The sequence below is a fragment of the Aplysia californica genome, unplaced genomic scaffold (genome assembly GCF_000002075.1).
Source record: "Aplysia californica isolate F4 #8 unplaced genomic scaffold, AplCal3.0 scaffold00630, whole genome shotgun sequence".
NCBI lineage: Eukaryota > Metazoa > Mollusca > Gastropoda > Aplysiida > Aplysiidae > Aplysia > Aplysia californica.
Genome location: NW_004797900.1, coordinates 105,842 through 126,375, shown reverse-complemented (window position 1 = coordinate 126,375; position 20,534 = coordinate 105,842). Strand labels below are relative to the sequence as shown.

At 39.1% G+C, this 20,534-nt stretch overlaps 2 protein-coding genes across 2 annotated transcripts in view; one reads left to right on the top strand and one right to left on the bottom strand.

Annotated features, from left to right (window-relative positions):
- The window catches only part of LOC101863612 (NADH dehydrogenase [ubiquinone] 1 alpha subcomplex assembly factor 2), a 9,474-nt gene extending 3,832 nt beyond the window's left edge, over positions 1–5,642 (top strand). Inside the window, exons 2-6 of the mRNA XM_013087736.2 lie at positions 884–976; positions 1,414–1,454; positions 2,822–2,902; positions 4,126–4,198; positions 5,309–5,642. Of these exons, the coding sequence (XP_012943190.1) occupies positions 884–976; positions 1,414–1,454; positions 2,822–2,902; positions 4,126–4,198; positions 5,309–5,379 (359 nt within the window). The 3' untranslated portion in view covers positions 5,380–5,642. The remainder of the gene's footprint in view (positions 1–883; positions 977–1,413; positions 1,455–2,821; positions 2,903–4,125; positions 4,199–5,308) is intronic.
- Positions 5,643–11,351: 5,709 nt separating this feature from the next.
- LOC101863375 (E3 ubiquitin-protein ligase RNF220) lies at positions 11,352–18,386 on the bottom strand (the record flags this gene model as incomplete). Its single annotated transcript, XM_035972260.1, is given in 8 exon segments — positions 11,352–11,385; positions 13,349–13,486; positions 14,092–14,155; positions 15,692–15,726; positions 16,529–16,624; positions 17,026–17,122; positions 17,616–17,730; positions 18,253–18,386. Coding segments are annotated over 8 exon segments (713 nt in total), but the record flags the coding sequence as incomplete, so codon positions are not given.
- Between the last annotated feature and the right edge of the window lie 2,148 nt (positions 18,387–20,534).

The window sequence follows — 20,534 nt, the reverse complement described above, 5'->3', positions numbered from 1 at the left end:
TTTATTTTCCAGGCGTAAGATGATATTATTTGAACGTCCCCTTTAGGTGTTTTCTGGATGAATCTATCCTTGTCTAGATTTACCCTCCTTGCCTAAGACTTAAAGTTTTTCACACATTTTTATACTAGATCTAGATCTATCTACTATCTGGTGCTACGGAACCAAGCAAGCTAAGTAATCAGAGGTTTATTTACTCTAGATCTAGATCTAGCTAGACTAGAAGATGATTCAGTCCAAACAAGACTATTGGGTCGATTTGCTCGCCAGATTGATGGTGCAAAGCGGCTATTGTGGCACGAGTTGATCGAGCCCGACTCGTTGTTTTCAGGCGACGAGTCGGGCGATCATCCTGACCCGACCTGACCCGGTCCGGGTCACAGGGCGGCGGCGGGCACCCCATAGTGCAAAGGAGCGAATTGTCCCCTTGGCGTCGTTATTTTTAGTCGTGGAAGAAAATTTAGGTGTTTTTAATGAACTTTTATAATTATTTTTCCAAATTTTGCGGGAAATTGGCTAAAATTCGCGAATTCACGAAAATGGTAAAAGTTGCGCAAAAGTTGCGCAAAAGTTGCGCTGAAGGCAAAAGTTGCGCGCGCAACTTGCGGGTTGCGGGCGCGAATTTCTCTGCGGACAGGGAATTGAGAATCAGAAGTTGGAAAAGCTTTTCCCTCTGATAGACGAAATTGTCAGGAATGCCTCTTCGGCTAGTTTTGAATAAATTGAGAATTAGTGTTTCTGAGACCTAAGAGATATATTACAATTTACTAACCAAAAGCATTTATAAACTCTTGACCAAGGTCAGCTGTTTGTTATCACAATAGTATGTGAAGATCTTCATTTCTTTTTGCATCCTTGTACATTGTGTAAACTGTCTTTCTTGCAGACGACGCTCACAATTTACGAGCGTCAAGATATATCGAGGAAAGGAAAGACTTGGATCGTTTCGACACTCCGGAAGTTCCAGTTGAATGGGATTGTAAGTTCCATGAAATTATTTCATTGTTTTTGGTTTTTTTAAGTTAGAAGAAAACAGACACACTCTAAGACTAAGAGAGATTATTAAGTTGCTAGGAAAGGCAAGATGGCAGAGCACTAAACAGACAGACATAAATATTATTATTAAACAGTATTCTTGAAAGAGTATTGAAGAGAGAGAGAGAGCTAGAGGAGGGGGGGAGGTAGAGAGGGAAATGAGAGAGAGGGTGAGAGGGTTACTTTATCATGTTTATTTTCTCCCCCTCATTCATAATTATATATATATATATATATATATATGTAATGAAACTCCTGATTATTCAAATACATTTTATGTATAAAGAAGAAGAAGAAAAACTACCCTGTTTGATTTAACTTACATAATATAATCTTAGGTTCTTGTCATGATCTATTTTTTATTTCTTTCCTCCTGTTTAGCGTGGCTGCGGGGAAGGAGAGAACATCCACCCTCACCTGAGGTACTTTGTTTTTCCTTTGGTATCTTTTAAAAAATCTTTTGAAAGTGCATAATCAAAAGACTTTTAGTTTTACTGAATAGCTGTGTTTGGAATGTCAAGTTTTCTGCGAGGCTAATGTATCTGACAGTATCTTGTGAACACAGTAATGTGACAGTAAGAGCAGAGATTGTAACAAGACAGCGCTTACTTCAGAAAGAAAACAAAAAATCTTTGTCAGTGGTGGTAGCAACATGTATTGTTGTTGCAGATGTAATATACGTATATTTCCATGGATATCCTGTTGAGGGAGTGAACTATTTTGTAGTTTAAAAATCTTTGGTTATGTACATACAATTTTAGGTTACGTAGATGAAATCTTTACCATGTACATAAAATCTTTAGTTACCGTGCGTATATAAAGGCTTTATTATGTATAAAATCTTTGCTTGCATACATAAAATCTTTAGTCACATACATATAAAAAACCTTTGCTTGCAAGCATAATGGATCACACAAAGACTGTTTGTTAGGCTTGCTTGGTTCAAATCCCCTCTGAGTTTTGGTTACCAACACTGTGTACTGTACTTACAGGCTGAGTTTTGAATACCAACACTGTGTACTGTAGGTTACATTGCAGCATTAACTGAGTCAAGCTCTGAAACATCTAGACAGTTTGTTTATGGTGATGAGCGTTGTTACACTGACAGATTTGCATTTGTTGAAGATATAATGATAATGTAGGCCTATATAATAATTGCATTTGTATATATTATATAGCACTCCACACTCCACAGCATTCTCTTTGCGCTTTACAATTTGAATTATTATTACCCCAGCAGACCCTAGAAATCTCAGAAACGTTCTCAGCTTCCTGGGAGGCATACAGTGCAAGCTACGGATTTCACACGCTCAAAATCTAACAAACTGACGAGATCTTTGGCTGCCTGTAGCTGGGTAGATCTGGTGTTAGGTGTGCTTTGACTCACTCCGAATGTACGACTCGAAAACCTAGTGCACATTGTCAATCATATATTCAGCTGGTTGAGTCAAGGCCAGTCAGATTTTCCTACATGGATGGGGAGACAACTATAATTTTGGCACAGCACTTAATCTGTACTATAGGTTGCATATATGCTCAAGAAATAGTTGGTTAAAAGTCAAATTCCAAAAGTTGGAGAAAAAAAAACCCTCAAGAAAAATACATAATGTATGGTAGGTTCAATTTTATAAAGAATGAAACAGGTTTTTTTCTCTGTCCTGTAATATTTTTCTTTCTGAGCTTAGAAAAGTTGAACAGTTTTCCGCCGTGGTGCATGCTAAGGTGTGTGGCCACCCCACTGAGTGAAAACTAAACACTGGCAAACTTTTCATTTCTATTTGTTCTTCAGGAGATTGAGAGAAACTACAAGAAGATGATGCAGACCAAGATCCGCGCGGACAAGCTGGACATGAAGAATACAGAACAAAAGGTTTGTTGTGGAAGGAATGGCTCTAGTTGTAGGAGTTACACGTGCGTAAAAAACATGTTTAATATGTTTTTGAGGCTCTGCGTATGGCTGTCCCCATGGTTTTATGCACCCCGCATAATTAAGCAAAATTTGATCATTTTTTGCATAATTTTTTTATATTTTCTGTTATCATTCTTTGTCAAAATTAACAGAATCGCATAATTTCACAGTTTTTGGCTCAGTTTGCATCATTTCAGAATTTTTCTTGCATAAAACGACAGGGACAGCAGGTACGGAAGCCTGCTTCTGTACGGGGCGGTACCTATTCTTCGTTTTCTAGTAGGCCTTCTATTGCTCCACACAGACTTGACGACGCTGAAGTAGTAATGTGGATCAAGTCCTTGAGTTGGTTGGCAAAACCTTAGGAACCTGTTGGAGCTCCTGTACTTTTCTGTGTGAAATAGACCCACCATGCTTGACATGGTTTGAGAGATAATTTTCTCTTCTTTCACTTTAGACTTTGAAGGATACATCACTTCCTATCATTATGGTAGCCCGTCTAAGAATGTCCTGTAAGAATATTTGCTTACTTAGACTTGCTTTTTTTCAGATTGGCACATTGTCAAATTTATTACCTAACTCGACACCACTCTGTGGAACGCTGAGATCTCTATCTAACATTACTAACAAAGAGTTAAAGTGTCATATAGAGAAATGCAGATATTTCCATTGTGGCTGTATAATATTAATTAAATTAATATTATGTTGATTTTAAGCTAAAAAAAATATTTTGTCTGGTATTCCCAGCCAAGCTACTCTCACTGATTCTGATCTGATCAATTTGTTTGTGGGTGGTTGGCGAGTGCTCTGATGTGGTTTTCTCCTTCTTTCCTATCAAATATCTATTGTCGTTATCTCCCCTCATTCTTTTTTGTGTTTGTTACTTCCTTGTAACACCTCTAATCTTCGGCACGTATAGGACCTTATTATGTTGCGAGCACAGTAAAACCTCTACTAAAACTAAAAATGAACTGATCAATTTGTTGGTGGGTGGTTGGCGGGTGCTCTGATGTGGTTTGCTCGTTCTTTCCTATCATCTATCGTCCTTATCTCCCCTCCTTCTTTTTTATGTTTGTTCCTCTCTTGTAACACCTCTAATCTTTGGCACTTGTATGACCTTATTGTGTTGCAGGTGCCGTAAAACTCTTACTAAAACTAAAACAAAAAAATCAATTTGTTTGCAGGAGAGTGAGTCATTGGCAGAGACAGAGTCGCAGACGGGGATTGGAGAAACTGTTGTCTCAAACACCCAGAAAAGTAAGTTTTTCGACTCTTTATCTCCGGCAAGTCGCTCCCTGCGGCTCGCGGTCGGAACTGCTGTGTCAGTGAGCTGCTGACAGCGGCTCGGGCACATTCCTTTACAACGACTTCGACATTAAATTACTCTTTGGCAATTGCCGAAAACAGGTCTCTTTTATCGGGATTTCGTTACATGAATTACTATCGAAATAGGTTCACTTGTTTTGATTTAATGACCATTTTAGTGACGTTTTCGTTATTTTTAGATTTAGTACTAAAAATAGGCCTCGGCATAGTGGGTTTTCCCCCCCACGGAGATAAAGAGTTAAGGTGCTCTGACTTAGGACAGTTGCTAATATTTGAATGGAAGGTGTGTGGAGAGCAGATGGTGATGTGAATGTAATGTGTTTTTAAAAAATTTTTACAAAAGGTTTTGCAATTTTGATGAATTTAGAGCATTCATCGCTTTGTTAACTAAAACCATTATGTTTGTCATGAGATATTAATGAAGTCTAGTCATTGCATTCATTAATTCATGATTTTCTCAGAGTCAAAGATTTAATAAGTATTTCAATTTTTTTCTATCATTTGCATCCGATATAGTGTGAATAATATTATTATAAAGTTAATGTGATGTATGAGACATTTTTAGTAAGTTATTTCCCTTACTGTCCCACACCAGGTTATTCTTGAGTTTTGCCTGTGGGTGCTGTCCCTAATGTCATTACCCTTGTGTGTGGTGTAGCGGTCACTTTTGCCCCTGTGTGTTACTGTTGCCACTCGGTCACTTCCGGCGTCTGTGGTGTACCGTGTAGTGGTAAGACACTTTTGCTGTCCCATGCTGGAGACTCGAGTTTGATTCCTGAGTGGGGAGAATTTTTATCAAGCGTATCAGTCTTTCTGCTGGGATGTTGTATTCCTCTCAGTCTTTCTGCTGGGATATTTTATCCCTCTCAGCCCATGTAGGTGCTGATTGGCATGGTAGGAAGCCCACCTCCTAAATCATGATCCTCTAAAATGTGTGGATGGTGATGTAAAAAGTAAAAACGCCTACACTTGAACAAAAACTCTTCAGTCACTTTGTTGTACTAATGAACGTCAAGAATAATATTTATATTTCTCTTTCAGGTGAGTTTCCCGTCTATGAGGAGTATGAAATTACGCCAGGTTCGAAATATCCCAACAAGGGGAAGAGGTGATGAGGTAACAACTACACAGATATTGTCTCGACCTCAGATCTCTGCCTTGTGTTGCTAGAAATCATTGAATGAAAGGCCAGATGAGAAATCATAATGTCGTGTCACTTTGTCAGTGTCAGTGAGCGCTCTGTACAGGCAGGAAGTACAAAGTCTGCTGCTGCTAATTTGTGTCACGACGCGGTGGAATCAGGCGCTCGTCAATTTTTGGGCATATAGAGTTATTGGAATCATCTTAAAGTTTGTTTGTTTGTCTTGCTTTTGATTTTAAAAAACTAAAAAAATACCCATTTATCACGAATATAACTTTAGATATTTGGGATTGAGAAAGGTGGTGATGGGGAGGAGGGGGGGTCGCCCAATGATAATGTAAAATTAGTGAGAAAATGTCAGCCAAAGTTTGGTGACTTTCAAAGCTTGAGAGTCCTTGGAAACTGCAAATTTACATTTTTTGTACCTTTGATCAACTTTTGTCGGTAAAATCCACCCAGGAATGTGTTTTTAAATGAACATCAAAGGTGTTGAGTCAAAATGAAAATCTGATTTATAAAAATTGCCCTATGAGTGGAAAAATGTTACTTTCTTTGATTTCGTCATTTTGATGAGCACCTGATTTAACCCACATTGTCTCAAATATTGCATTACTAAATATGTTTTTGTTGATGCTCCTTACATTGATTGTTCTTACTTGCTTGTCCAGATGAGTATAACATTTTAAAAATCTTCTATGTACAGTTTTCTGTTGGATTTTAAAATCTAAATAGAGTTTCAGCTTGAGTTGACTTTCAGATTTTCTGTCCTGTTGTAAATGAGATGTTAAACCCATGAAGTGTCCAAGGACGATTAAATTGGCCGTACATAAGTTTTGTTCTGTGGTGTTTCGGCCGATTTAAATGGCCATAATTTAGGTCGCAATTATTGATATTGTTCGTTTTATATCATTTTAAAAAAAATAAACTTTTCAACTCCTTCACTAATGAGCTGTTTTCTATTTATTATACGTTCTGAAAATGTATAGGATAGGTTTATGGCCTTACTTCACTTGCTTGGTTTGCCTGTTGTTCTCAAACATTTTCCAACGTAATGTGGTGAAATCGCATAATTTCCACCGATACCATAGGGTATTCTGTTATCAAAATTTGGAGGATTATGGAGTATTTTTTTAGTGCAGTGTCAAAATCATTTCCTTTATACAATCACAAGTGACCTGTCGTTTTAGAAATAAAACTGACAAAAGAGTAAATCATTTTCTACAAGCAATGGAGCTAGGAAAAAAAAGGAGTTGTTCCTAATTCTGTCAGTAACAGTAACTTGTTTGTTGCATTGTTTTTAATTACAGTAAAACCGATACTTTTTGAATGCAGCCAGAGAGCAGTGGTGTGATGAGAATGATGGTTTACAGTAAAACAATGTAGCTTGTAATATGTCGGACTGTTTTAGGTCGTGTAATTTTTCGTTTTTGTGACTAAATTAAATTCTTGATGCTTTCATGGTATTAATTTATCAAAACATTGATAGTGTTGGGTTATCTGTCAGACTCTCTCACTTGGTTTTACTTGTGTGTGTGTTAGAGACTGTGTGTTCGTGTGTGTGTGTTTGTGTGTGCACTGTTAGCTTGTATTCAAGCTGGACAACAGAGTGGATGGCCTTAGTTTTTTAGTTTAGTTTTAGTACGAGTTTGAGAATATAGATCTAGACCTAATTTTTTGCATCTCTCAATATTTATTTCCCCATTCCAGTAGAGTGTAAATATAGTAGGCCAATGACTTTTAGCTTATATCAAAGCACCGATCATCCCTTTCATCGAAAGGGGGCCCAGCTAGTTATTATTATTAGAGAAAAGAAAGGAATTATAAGGACGATAGATGTTTGAAAGGAAAGAAAGAGCAAACCACACTAGAGCACCCACCAGCCACCCACTCAATGAGAAGATACTAGGTCTAATTCCTGCTATTCAAATTCCTCAACAACATCCATACATATAATATAATATAACAAACACAACACCTGTCAGGATTTTGTAACTCCAGATTTTAATTCACAGATTGGACCAAGGCTCTCACAAAAATGTACAAAATACGTCGCCGAGGTCCCCTGTGGATGTTTGAAAAAATCAACAAAACATACATAAAAAAATCTGCAGTTTAATCAAGAAATGAAACATGAGTCTGGTAAGTTTTATGGCGCTTACAACTGCGTAAAGTCATATATCAGCGTGAAAAGGAAACTCATAAAGAAGAGTGTCTTCAGGTCAGAAGACAACAACTTTCAGTAATCAGTACCGGGGTACGTCTCACTCAGTCACAGCTCATCAGAACGAACAATCAGAAAGTCATTTCAACTCCCACCAACCAAAATGACACGCTCAATGTCGGTTTTGTTGACCCACTTCTGCCAGAACATATAGATTAATTATTAATATGTCGTTTTCAGTTTTCACCTCCCGTGATTAAAATAAATACACACACAACACATACCATGTATCTAGGTCTACACATTTGTGTCCAGTCTTCCAAATCCATGTTAATAATATTAATATTAATATTGGTCAAGTTAGAAATTAACATGAAAGACGCTTCCTCTTTTGAGAAAATTTGAAGCTTGAAGGCGTATTTTTTCAAGTGGTAGGCCATTCTGTCACAGAAAATTTTGGATCTAGAATCTGAGGAGTCACTTTCCAAATCAAGATACCTGGTAGTTGATCAAATTCCTGGACAATACACCTCACGGGCAGTAGTGCATACGGACCTATCTCAAAAGTTGCCAAGAATAACTGATGTCTGTATACTGTAGGCAATACTGCCCGCGACCTCTCCTGCTTTTTTGTCACCATCCACTTCCCCCGGATGTTGCAGATGGTTTATGTTTTAGCAAGGTGAAGAGGAAAGTAGCTCTAGAATCCCAATTTGTCGGCGACACAAAATCTGAATGACAGCACAGATGTAATTCTGGCAGTTCAGGACAATCCAAGAACGTAATTCTGGTTGGTAAGAGTTAAAAACATCAAAATAAAAACTGTGTTCCCTCCATACAGCACATTAAAATCAGAGTAAAGAAAATCAAAAGGTTTCTACAATACATTTGTAACCTAAATCTAAACCCCCGCCCCTGACAACTTGATGTTTACTGTTATGAAATACAAACAGCATATCATTGGACAGCTGTTCACATGTACAAACGGTCCTATCGGAGACGGACGATAAACCCGGAGGTCCCGCCCCTTAAATAACCTAATAGTAATAGTGTTGATAGGGGCGTTAAACCCATACCATACCATACATGTACAAAGCCAAAAATTTTGATGTTTCAAAAAATTGCAGTTTCTTAATCTGTGATATCAGTTTCATGATTTCAAGAAATATTTTCTCAAAATTCAAATTCTAAATGTTGATATTTCAAGAAATATTTTCTCAAAATTCAATTCTAAATGTTGATATTTCAAGAAATATTTTTTTGAAAATTCAAATTCTACATGCTGAAAAAAAAAAGGAAATCCAGAAAAGATTCCTAAAGTAGGTGCAGTCGTTAAAAGAATGAAATGTTTTTTCTCGCTCTCTGGAAAAATTTTCCCTTCTGGGGTTATTACAATATATTACATTTGCACAGCTGGTGGAGGATATTCTGGGAACCATTCCTGTCTGCTGCGGGTTTATGTGACCACAAACTCCTTCCCTCATACTCATATATATATATCTCTCTCTCTCTCTCTCTCTCCAATACGCAATGTCAAATGTACAGTTATTTTACAAACAGAATTGTCCACACCAACACACAGCCACCAGAAATGGTCCCCCCCCCCCCCTCATCACAACAAAGCACAAATCTTGTCGCATTGTCACACACACACACACACACACACACAAACACACGCAGCCACCAAAAATACAAATTTTCTCACAGTCACACGGACATACACACACTAACACACTGACATACACACACTAACACACTGACATACACACTTAACGACACACAAGGCCACCTACAGCACACATTTCAGAACTACTTCTCTTCACACAACAGAGAAATTGAACCTTACTTTATGACTGTGCCTTACTTCATCACACTTCAAGTAGCAAGTCAAACCAAATCTTGGAAGGGCGAAGGGTATTACATGTATTATCATCATCCAGTGCCAGATCTGTGGCAGACATCGGCGATCATGGTTCTCCATTCATTCCTTTGCTCGGATGCTCTCAAAAAAGTTACGTTTCCCTGATCTTTCCCTGTCACCCACTTGTTTTGGTTCCTTACGTATGTTGCTCTGGGCCTACCCCTGCCTCGCGTGCCCCCAATTTTGCCAGTGAGAGCAAGATGTTCACTACCCTTATAATGTCTATTCAGGTGTCCCAAAAACTGCATTTGTCGTTTCCTGATTGTACTTAACAGTGAGCGTCCCTCGTAGCTTCATCAAGCACTACCTCATTCGATTTCTTTTCCTTCCACTACATGTACGGCAATTCAAAATCTGGCACAGTGGAGTCAGCACAACCAAAATCTGCGGGACCGCCACATTTTCTCCAGTTTAGGTAGATCCATTTTTTCAGTTTGAAAAAGTGCTCAAATTGTGAAGAAAAAAATCAGGTCTTTATTTACTTTTGGTTTAAGTTTAAGGCCTGTTTTTTGGGTTGACCATATTTGGCAGATTCCACTGTTTGTGAAATGTCCAGACCATATTTGGCAGATTCCACTGTTTGTGAAATGTCCAGACCATATTTGGCAGATTCCACTGTTTGTGAAATGTCCAGACCATATTTGGCAGATTCCACTGTTTGTGAAATGTCCAGACCATATTTGGCAGATTCCACTGTTTGTGAAATGTCCAGACCAGAAATGACAAAATCCAAACAAATTCTCCAGTAACCCAAAACAACCACCACTGAATGCACTTTCAGTGAGAAACTTAGATATTCCAGTATACAGCAACCAGGGATGCCAAACGATTTTTGAAAAAACACCTGAAAATGAGCGGAGCATCACATCTCACCTAAACCGAACCTTGTAAAGTTTTTAAATAAGCAAACAAAAACATATTCTCTCTTATGAAAGCCGACGATGAAAAATTCCAACGGATGAAAAAAAAAGGAAAAAAAAGGAAAAAGCGGACATTTGGCATCCCTGAGCAACTCGATGTGTCTGGGTCCATCAAACAGCCAACATCAGACTCGTAGTCACAGACAAATATTCACAGTTTGTTTCACAGCAGTCATCCAATCTTCAACCCACATTCCCCAAACATTTGTGGAGGTGAATGAGAAATATCTCGATACAAAATTGTTAGTGACAGAGAAACTAATGCAAATTTCGAATGACAGCACAGATTTAGTACTGGCTGTTCTGGAAAATCCCAGAAAGTAATTCTGATTGATAAGAGTTGAAAAAATTATGCCAGAAAAGCAGAAACAAATATTCGTTTCTTTGTAAGGAACCATCCCGCACTGCATGTGTCCAATACGACTTGTCGTACATATGGCCAATCAATAAATTCCATCTCGCAGCTTTATTCTTTATCTTGACCTGCAACTGAAGAAGCTGGATTGCTTTTTTGAGTTACCTCAAACTCAAAACAATCGTCATCCCCCCCCCCCCTAAATGTCACAAAATATACAATATAAGTTTACATTACATCTTTTTTTGTTGTAATATTAAGACCAGAGTGAAAGAAACAACAATATAACCATAAAGTTAATGCTGCGCATTTGACATGCCACCAACGCTTAAAATTAAAATGAGATTAACACAGAACTTGATGATGAAATCAGGCTGAAAAAAAAGCAACCTTCCTTGAAACTGGCAACTTGACAAACCATACGAGTGATTTAGAACAATTTGTCGTCACAATTTGCTTCTTCACTCTCGGCAGTTTCCCTTGCAATGTGTTGTCAAGGAAAGACGCTTGCATGTTTAAGTAGCGACAAACGAGATCCCCTCGAGATGTTATAAATAGATCCTCCGCAGGTCGGACGCTGTTGTAATCATGTTGCACTGCGGACACAGTTTTTTCGCACCCTGGGAAAGAGATGAAAAAAAATTGTAGCAGAATGCACGAAACTTGGGATTGGAATGAAAAGTGTATTGTTTAGAGAGGGAGGAAGATGTAAAACTTGAGAGTTTTTAAGTCTTGGTTCGAGTTTTACGGCACTTGCAACGCATAGGTCACATAAAAACTCATCATCATCATCATTATTATCATCATCACCGACTAAACAATTCCTCTTTTTCTTGTTGTGTTTTTCTTGTTTTTTTTTCTTTCTTGAAACAGAACAATTTGCACCATATCAATACATTTTTACGTAACCTACAAATATCGACACCAAAATCAGGACACGGGACTAAAAAAAAGGTCACTTAAAACATAAAAGTAAAAGCCAAAGTTCAGTGGTGGTACTGAAGAGTAACATTGAAATACAAAGAAGCAGCCGGAGAGATAAAGACAACATGTGTTTTATAGGAAAGAAGAAGCAAACAACACCAGAGTAATAATAGATAATAGATAAAATGTGTATAACGCAAATCCCCGCTCAGCAGCAAGCTCTATGCGCTTAACAATCTATACTATTACCCAAACAGACCTGAGAGCATTCTGAAACAACCTCAACTTCCTGGGAAGCATACAGTGCAAGCAGCCTTTTATAGAAGCTAAAACACTAACATACTGACAAGATCTTTCGCTATCTATGGCCAGGTACCCATTCCCACCTGGATGAAGTGAGGAAAATTCGTGTAAAGTGCCTTTCCCAAGGACACAACGTCAGGACCGCCAACCACCCATAAAACTTGTGAGAATTTTCCTATGAGTATGATTATCTACAGTAGGCCTAGGGTACTTCTAAAAGTAACATCAGAACACATCATTTCCCTGGATGGATGCAAGACCTTGACAAATACATAAGTAGTACAAAACCGTGTTTGTTGCAGTTTATTGCAGTATTACAACCCCCCCCCCCCCCCCAACACACACACACAACATGGGGGGGAAATATACGGTTAAATTCTTTTAAAAACCAGGGTTTCAACATAAACACATATATATATATATCTATGCTCTCAAAGACAGAAATACACATATATATATATTTCTGTCTATACTCTCAAAGACAAACATACATATTATAAATATAATCTATTATCTATTTGTGGTGGCCGAATGTTGCTATTCAAAAGGCTTTTTAATGGCTGCATCGATCGACATGCGGTTTTCGCCAAACGATTCTTTAAAATATTCTCCAGATCATGACGCCTTTCGTTTTTTCAGTTTTGAGAGTTTTGCTGCAAAAAGCTGAATATCTTTATTTTGCCGATCGCTTTTGTAGGCTGATGCCTTTTTAGAAAATCGGGAAGTGATATTTTCCGAGGCGCATTTTGTTTTGAGAGTATAGATCTAGATCTAGACCTTCTAATTTTTTGCATCTGATCTCTCAAAATTTATTGCTCCATTCTAGTAGAGTGTAAATATAGTAGGCCAATGACTCTCAGTTGATGTTAATGCGCCGATCATTCCTTTCATCGAAAGAGGGCCCAGCTAGTATAATCTATTTCTATCTCTATTCTCTTAAAGACAAGCATAGTCTAGCAAGCACATAGTGAAATTGGATGGACACGGAAATCTTTTTGTTACGTACAAATTTCACTATACACCTGTTTCAAATATAAAGAATATATAGACAGAGGAAATTTATCTGAGACAGTCACCCGTTGTCCAGGGAAAACTGGTAATCTTAGACAATGTCTTTATAATGCAGAAAATACACAAGGTGGGAAATGGGAAGTGACTGTTTGTACAGGTGATTGTCTTATACAGGTGACAGTCAGAGCAATTCAACTGGACATATTTCATAAACTATATTTATTTATCTGTTTCATTTATGAAGGGTCTAGAATCTCAGACCCAGAAACATATTACAGCTTTATGTCAAATCAAATCATGCTTCGATATCAGAAGGGGTTTTGACCAAAAAGAAATTCCCAAAACCAAAAAATCCCAGAAAAAAGCGATGTTGCACCTACCATGCAGATAAGACATTTTTGCTTCTCTGTTTTCTCTGCCTCCAGATCCTGCAGTTTGGCTCTGAGAGCTCCCACCAGCGCTGATATAGACTGGTCGTCATTGCTGGAACAAGATTGTACGACATATGTTAACCTGTAATTCATTAAACATTGACTGACAAAATACATTACTATTATTAACATCATTATTATCATAATTACTACCCATACATAAAGCCATAGGAGAAAGAGTGAGAGCGAGCGAGCCAGTGAACGAGAAAGAGAGAGAGAGAGAGTGAGAGAGAGAGAGAGAGAGAGAGAGAAAAAGAGAGAGAGAGTGAGAGAGAGAGAAAAAGAGAGAGCAAATACTACCCAGGAAAACAACATAATCTGTTTCTCAACCAAATTGTTTTTCTTGGCCAGTGTCCTGATTTAATGTTGGATTTTTGTCAAAAATGTGTCATCATAGTAATAATTGTTAAGCTTCAAGAAGAAACAAAAGATGAAAAGGAAAATTGTTTGGTATTTTATAATGATGATAAGATGATGATGATGCTTCCAGAAGAAACAAAAGACGAAATGGAAAATTGTTCGCTATTTTATGATGATGATGATGATGATGTTTCTCAAACACTGGAACTGGAAGCAGTCATTTCAACATTCAGTGAGTGGACGAATCATGTGTTCAAGGTCAGAGACGTGTCCAAGGTCAATGACGCGTTCACCTACCCCTGATCACAGGCAGATCGCTGAGGGATGTCGTACGGGGACAAGTGTTTGCTGCAGCCAGCACCTGGGGAGACACAGAGAAATGTTAGTGAGAGATACATACAGTATGATACAGTCCAACCTGGTCTAACTGTGAGATACATGAGGGGACAGAGAGAAATGTTTGTGAGAGATACATACAGTATGATACAGTTCAACCTGGTCTAACTGTGAGATACATGAGGGGACAGAGAGAAATGTTAGTGAGAGATACATACAGTATGATACAGTTCAACCTGGTCTAACTGTGAGATACATGAGGGGACAGAGAGAAATGTTTGTGAGAGATACATACAGTATGATACAGTCCAACCCGGTCTAACTGTGAGATACATGAGGGGACAGAGAGAAATGTTAGTGAGAGATACATACAGTATGATACAGTCCAACCTGGTCTAACTGTGAGATACATGAGGGGACAGAGAGAAATGTTTGTGAGTGAGAGATACAGTCCACCTACTTCTAACAGTCTGAGGGGCCAGAAAAAAACATTTGTGAGGGATACAGTACAACCTGTTCTATCTAACAGACATCTAAGAAGACTTGTACAAACGACCCCCCCCCCCCCCAGCCCCACACCCCATGTTTAAAAAAGAATTCCAATGATGCCATCCAAGATGTCCACCTGTTGAATACAAAACCACTTTTCTCCCAACAATGGGTAGCTGTATTGAACATTTTCCACTCTACATCATGCTATCTCTGATGCATACAAGAACTGATAGTATGAAAGATTACAGAACCTCCCGATTTAACGTAAATCTCCAACAGCACCAAGATAAGTGGGTGGAGACCTCCAGATTTAACTCCTACGAGCGCATGCTCATACCTCCAGATTTAACTCACACACACGCACGCTCATAATAAGACATTATCTTTGTGAGCATCAAAGAAGTAAAACCAACAAAAGCCTTCTATTTCCTAAGCTTTGTTGCAACAAGTTTAGTTTGAAATGTCTATACCCTAGCATTTTCAGCATTAAAAAAATAGGTTTCAAGCAACAAGCATGTATTACCCACCACACCTTCAAGAAAAGAACAAAGATTTTATACACTTTGAGGATACAGAAAAGTATGGGAAGGCAGATAATTAGGACAAATTAGGGAAACAAGAAAACCCCCAATTATATGAAGCATCTAGTCCGTCGATGTTGACGTCCACACTTTTCCAGCCAAGTGGGTGGAGAGACAGGAAAAATCCCCAAATAAACTGATAAAAAACACCCCATAGGCTGTCCCCGTCGTTTTATGCAAAAACAATTCTGAAATTATGCAAACTGAGCCCAAAAATGAGAAATTATGCGATTTTGTTAATTTTAACAAAGAATGATAAAGGAAAATAATCAGAAATTATGCAAAAAATGATCAAATTTTGCTTAATTATGCGGGGTGCATAAAACCACGGGGACAGCATTGGGGATTTGAACCAGGGAAGTCTGCATCATAACCCAGCATGCTATTGACTGAACTATATGGGTATACAGCATGACATCAACTTATCTAAAGGGAAACCCTAACGCAAGTCAGTGCACAAACACTTCTGGCCAGACGTCGGGACTTACCGTCGGCGTTCACCGTGTCCGTCCTGGATGTGAAGCTGGAACAAGACAAAACAAAACACTATTAGTATTTCTTTTAGTTTAATTCAGTTTTACGGCATTTTCAATACAAATAAGTCATACAAGTGCTAGAGATTAGAGGTGTTACTTGATAGTGGCATACAAAGAAGAGAAGGAGGAGAGATAAAGATAGTGGATGTTTGATAGGAAAGAAGGAGTAAACCACACCAAAGCATTCGCCAACCATCCATTACAGTTTACTGTAACAACTTATTATCTAGTACAACTTTTAAAAATCACCCGATCAAAACCAAGAAAAATGCTTTTACCTTAATATCAACATTGGGCAAGCGCTCATGAAATGGAAAAGCATCAAAGCCTTACACTATCAGAGCTGCACATTTTAAAATTTTATCAATACCATTTGATATGGTGTGTGGCTTTGATATACTATTGAACTTGCTCTAACAGCCACCTGTATAAGACAATTACCTGTACAAATGGCCACTTGTATAAGACAATCACCTGTACAAATGACCACTTGTATAAGATCATCACCTGTACAAATGGCCACTTGTATAAAACAATCACCTGTACAAACAGACACTCCCCATTTCCTTCCTTCTGTATTTTTTTAAACATCATAAAGACACTGTGTAAGATGTCCCCCTGCTTAAAATTTCCCCTCGACAAAGGGTGTCCAGTTTCAACTGTATAAATATTGATATCACTTAAAGGTGTGAAAGCTTTGAAAGTGCTACGTGGCTTTGATTTTATTTTTGAAAGTCTTTCCAAAAGTGTGCGTCTCTGACACTGACAGTTTCCCCTTGACAAACGTACCTGCTCTCTGGGGGCAAATTTCCGCGAGGGCTCCGGATGTCTGTGTGAGGACTTCCCCCGTCTGATCCCACAGGGACGATATCTGTCTCCGTGAATCTTGCACACGGTTAAGGACAGCAACACCAACAGATTAAACTTCATATCGTATATGCCAACATGCAGAAATTTAATTACAAGACCTTCGGAGTTATATAGATACATACTCTATGCTTATTCTGACAATAGCCTTATGCTATATGGCAAAAAACTTCTTTTATATTTTTCTTTCGTTGTTTTTAGAGGTACATATCTGCAGCTGTGTGATCCGGCTATTTGCGTGGAAAGGGGGCGTGATGGGTCGTTTATAATGCTTTTTATCTTTTTTATACTTGTGGTCTTGTACATTTCTGATTTCATCACTTCTAGTAAAATCATATCCAGAGATCTTGCTGGCTTTCTAAATGGCTCTGTCGAATTTTTCTTTATCTTTAAGCTGACATCGGTCCAAAAAAGGATACTGAGGTTTGCCGTACTCCTCCGTGTCGTCTCCGTCCACATTTAACTCCCCTTCCTCGTCTCCGTCGCGACGGCTATTGTGTGTCTGGAATCCTGATGCTGATTAGATGAGATGAGATGAGATAAAATAATGACATGAGATGAGATGATAAGATGATGAGATGAGATTTATTTATACAATAAGATGACATGAATTACGACTATAATATGTGATGAGAAAAGATAATGTGATGAGATAAGATGAAATGAGATGAGATGAAATGAGATAAGATAATGAAATGAAACCAGATGACATGAGATAAGATAATGAGATGAGATGATATGAGATGAGATGAGATAAAGAGATGAGATGAGATAATGAGATGACATAAGATAAGATGAAACAAGATGAGATAAGATACCAAAAAAAAAGATGAGATGAGATTACAAGATACATAAGATAAGATAAGATGAAACAAGATGAGATAAGATACAAAACAAAGATGAGATGAGCCAAGATAAGGAGTTGAGATGAGATGAGATAAGCTACCCCCCAAAAAAAAATGAGTTGAGATTAGATGATATAAGACAAGAAGCCAGCTGTCCCCCTCACCTGCAAATCCACCGGGCAGCAAGGTCGTGGCCCTGACCCTGGTCTGCCCCGCCCACTCGTACTCCTCAAACTCTCCCTCCACATCCACCGCCTCCTCCTCGCCCTCTCCGGAGCGCTGAAACACAGAGAGAGAGAATAAAACTCAAAACAAATACAGAGAGAGAGAGAGAAATCTCACAAACACATACAGAGGAGTCCGCAGAAACCGGACAAGGCTGATCTGAAAACAATGGTAACGCGACAGTAGTGACAGAACATAAAATCCTGTCAATTAACCCTATCCGTACCCCCTGGGGTCATTTTGTAACTTCTCAGTTGACACCCACCCCTTGGCACTCATATGACCTAATGCAGTTGTGAGCGCCGTAAAACCTCTACTAAAACAAACAAAACATCTGGCCCAAGCATGACTTCATCCAAAAGGTTAGCATCAGTACAGTGCAGTCAGCACTGGCCAGCACTCTGATGATATGCACAGTTGGCCTGCCATAGAAAACTGCATCCCTCCTCACCAGCAACAGAAGATAAAAAAGTCAAATACACGTAAGTAAATTTTAATTGTAAATTTTAATATTCGTAAGTAAATTTTAATACTCACAACTAAATTTTAATATTCGTAAGCAAAAGCTTCCAGTACCTGTTTGAGGCACATCTCCACATGCGTGTTGAGGTCGTCGGCCGAACCAGCCAGGCGCTCGCTACAGATGGGACACACCGTCTCCTTCATGCCGTCCTCTCCTGGCTTCTTGCTCTTCTTGTTCCGACTGCGAGCTGGGGAGGCAGAAATGGCACATGTTACTCATCATCATTATCATCATTATCATCGTTTTACAGCAGGAAAAATACCGGAGACTTGAATACAGAGGTGCGTACTTTTTACAAGTGTTTTCATCACTATTATCATCATCACAATCATCATCATCATCAAGTGCCAGATCTGCGACAGACAGTGGCGATCATGGTTCTCCTTTCATTCATTGTTCGGATGCTCTCAAAAAAGCTATATTACTATTTTTCTGATCTTTCCCTGTCACCCATCTGTTCAGGTTCTCCAAGTAAGTTGATCCGGGTCTATCCTTGCCTCGTTTGCCTTTATTAATGTTACCAGAGAGAGCTAGATGCTGGAGGCCATCAAGTCTATCCAAATGTCTCAGAGCTAGATGTTGGAGGCCATCAAGTCTATCCAAATGTCTCAGAGCTAGATGCTGGAGGCCATCAAGTCTATCCAAATGTCTCAGAGCTAGATGTTGGAGGCCATCAAGTCTATCCAAATGTCTCAGAGCTAGATGTTGGGGGCCCTCACGTCTATCCAAATGTCTCAGAGCTAGATGTTGGGACCCCTCACGTCTATCCAAATGTCTCAGAGCTAGATGTTGGGACCCCTTACGTCTATCCAAATGTCTCAAAGCTAGATGTTGGGGGCCCTCACGTCTATCCAAATGTCTCAGAGCTAGATGTTGGGACCCCTTACGTCTATTCACTCAAGTGTCTCAAAAAAGGAAACTTTTGTTGCTCACACCGGTCCAATTATTCTATAGTGGAACCTGCTACAAGGGCCACCAGTCCAAGACAATCGCCTGCACAAACGATCACTTTCCACTTTTTTTTTAGTTCGAGTGCAAAGAGCACATCGACACAATACAGGCCATTCTGAGCAGGGAAGAAGCAAGACGTAGAAATAACATAGGGAAAGAAAAGAAATTATAGGACCTACCAGTGGCGCCCTCTAACAACCCCCATGACAATAACGGACAACCAATTTGTTCGGGTAAAGTAAATCGATTTTCTTTAAAACGTTGGAAGAAAACATGTTTGCCAAGAAAACTGACAGCATTCTGTTCGTAAATCTCGCGATGAGAAACCAAGATCACAGGCGGCAGTAATGGAAGCTTGGGACACTCAGCATTCCAGAGAGGTGACTTGGTGCCGAACGTTGGAAAACACGACAGTTGGAACAAGATAATGGAGGGAGGTAAATAACACATAGAATAATCAGTGTACGGGTCACGTGGTTCTGTGAGTCACGTGCTATGGTGCGTCAGCCTTTTCTTTGTATTTCTGAACCAATTTTGTTTTTAGTTTTAGTAAGAGTTTTACGGCACTTGCACCACAATAAGGTCATATAAGTGCCAAAGATTAGAGGTGTTACAAGAGAGTAACAAACACAAAAAAAGAAGAAGGGGAGATAAGGACAATAGATGTTTGATAGGAAAGAAGAAGCAAACCACACCAGAGCACCCGCCAACCACCCACACCAAGTTTGTCGGAAAGAGCAGGGTTTACGTGCGTTGTAAAACACTGCTAAATTTACGATCTCATCACACTTTTGCAAAAGAACGAAAAAATATGGAAACGCCACTGCAGATTTAAAATCGTTTTCTTAGTAGACTTAATCGCTGTTACAACATCATCCATCCAAAATGACGGACATATAATACCATTATTCGTCGACAATAATTTATTTACAGAGGCACCAGCAATCCATGTCCAGGTGCTGTTTTAGCCAGTGTGACGCGTCGACAGTAAGCCTACAGGGCAACAAGAAGCGCTGACGTGTGAGCAGACGAGAGAACAGAGGAGAGGGCGGGGGAAGGGGAGGAGCCAAACGTCATCACGCCACGCCCACCACACGGTACTGGGGGACAAAACCTTGCATCTTAAACGATCAGGTTGGTTCTAACACCCCGTGCACACCGCCAATCCAGTCCAGTCAAATTTAGTCGAGGCCAGCCAAATTTCTTCTCTAAAAGTGTCTCCTTTAACCTCCTTTCCTGCTTTCTATCAATGTTCTGTCGTCTGCTTTCGTCTCCACTTTCTGCCTCCACACCCTCACTTCCTTTGCCCCCTCCTCTTGGCTTCTGACTCTTTCTGCAGCCTTTCTACAGCTACTCCTTGGCTCCTTCTTACTGCTGTCTTACA